At 41.7% G+C, this 2114-nt stretch overlaps 1 protein-coding gene across 1 annotated transcript; it reads right to left on the bottom strand.

Moving 5' to 3' along the window:
* Positions 1–294: 294 nt before the first annotated feature.
* Positions 295–1698, bottom strand: LOC123217567. Its single transcript, XM_044638689.1, has one exon. The coding sequence runs from the start codon at positions 1696–1698 to the stop codon at positions 295–297; it is 1404 nt and encodes a 467-aa protein (XP_044494624.1).
* Positions 1699–2114: the final 416 nt, after the last annotated feature.

Genomic DNA, 2114 nt, shown 5'->3' on the forward strand with positions numbered 1-2114 from the left:
CCTTCACTAACCAAGCATCACCATGAATGAATTGGGAGGCCTTCTCTTTGATGTCTATTCTGATTGCTTCTTTATTCCATCCTACCCAAATCCTTCCATTAGGGCACACCTCATTATTATTATCATATTCCCATTCCCTCCATATATTACGAGTCACACTAGTGATATTATGGGCTCCTACTTTAGTTTCTAAAACAGCCATGAAATCAATATTATTTTGCAAGATGAAATGTCTAACCTCTCTTTGTTTAATAGGGGCATTAAGGCCCCTAATATTCCAGCAAGCAACTTTTGTCATTTGGATGGGATGGGAGGGGAATTTTCTTTTCTTTGCTTTGCCGCTTTCTTCCCCAAGTTCCTACTTTTCAAATCAGCATCTTCTTTTTTAAAGTCCATCTCATCCACTCTTAGTTTCCCTCCAAAAGAAAGCATCATAGGAGAGGCAACTTGGTCCGAGTCATCCCCTCCAGTTGCATTTTTAGTGCTGCTTTTGGAGCTTTCGTCATTCTCTTGAGCTTTCTCATTTGCTGCCGATGTAGTGTATTTCTTACCCTCCATTATGGCATCACTATCACCAGTGGAAATCCCATGCTTTCCTTCCTCAGTCAGAATTATATTCTCCTTTCCAAGTTCTTGAGTCTCCTTTATAGTTAATGCAGAGAATCTATTATTCTTATGAGTTAGCAAAGTTTTCCCCTCCAGCTTTTGCACCTCCATCTTTCTACCTTTGGTTTTATTGTCAAAGTCTTTTGTTACTTGCTCTAGTTTGTCTTTCCCATTAAAGTTCACAGGGAGCACTCTTCCAGCCCCTTCCTTTGGAGTTTTCCGTGGGATAGAGACAACATTTTGCTTTGGTGCTAGAGAACAACTTGTTGTGGTGTGACCGAAACATTGACATCCCTTGCATTTAATAGGTTTCCATGTGTATTCCACTTGGATTATCACTGATTCTCCATTCGGCAAAGCTAAACATATTGAATCAGGACATTCCGCATCCACCTTTACCTCTATACAAATTCTTGCAAAGTCCAGCCTTGTCCCTTCTTCAGTTATGGAGTCCACATAGAGAGGATTTCCAATTGCACTTGCTATGTAGCTAAGACCTTTTGGGGTCCAAAATTCAAGAGGTATGCCATACAATCTAACCCAAATAGCAACCTTTTTGACATCATTGATTACCATTGGAAGATTTGTAGTCCATTTCCTAACAAGGAATGGCTGCCCTGCAATGGTTAGTTGTCCCTCTTCCACAGCTCTCATAACTCCATCAATGTCTTGAAACTTAAGGATGAAGACACCTTGGCCGGAGGTCATAACATCTTTGAGGCCAAACGAGGACCAATACCTCTCCAAAGCTCTTTTAACAGTCAAGAATGGTGGCCTTTTGCCAAGGAAGAAGCCCACCGCACATGAATTCCATCTAGTTGCTCCTTGCTCAGCTACTTCGGGAGGAGGTGCCACACAAATTCGCCCCAAGGTATCCTTCCCTTTAGGTTCAAAAAACTCCAGCTTCATAGAGGGTTTCCGAGGGGAGAAAAGGGAGTTCCATGAACTTTTCTTTTCACCTTCTCCAGCTACTGCCGAGGGAGTGTTAGGGGAAGAAGTAGAAACCTTTTCAATGGCAAGGGGAACCAACCTGTTTTGGAGAAGAGAAGAAGTTGACAAATGAGGTGGTAAAGAAGGTTCCTTGTTATGCATGTCTTCAATCAAGTGGATATGCCAAGAAAGGAGAAAAAACAGCCTATGCTAGGCGCAGCAGTCAAAGATACACGGAAGAGACAATGCACAGCAGACTATGCAATGCCGAAAGAGGAAAGTTCAGTTTTGGAAGAAAAGAAGACAGCTGCAGACTTCCAAAAAAGGAAAGACCAAAGAAAGAGTAAAAACTTTGAAATTTGAATTTTTTGGAGGGGTTTAGACACACCGAGGAAGGAAGGAGAGGAAGAACTAAGGTCACCGGAGCAATGCAAACTGAAAATGCGAGAAAAAATAAAAACACAACATCATAGTAATAGGGGAAGAGGGAAGAGAATGGAAGAAAACACAGCTTGCATTACTAAAAGAACTAAAGCTAGAAACAAGAGGATGTCCGAATAGAGAAAACAGGAGAGAGG

Source organism: Mangifera indica, chromosome 1 (genome assembly GCF_011075055.1).
Source record: "Mangifera indica cultivar Alphonso chromosome 1, CATAS_Mindica_2.1, whole genome shotgun sequence".
Lineage (NCBI taxonomy): Eukaryota > Viridiplantae > Streptophyta > Magnoliopsida > Sapindales > Anacardiaceae > Mangifera > Mangifera indica.

Coding starts and splice junctions, on each gene's coding strand:
- LOC123217567 (XM_044638689.1), bottom strand. CDS start 1,698: ATGCATAACAAGGAACCTTCTTTACCACCTCATTTGTCAACTTCTTCT.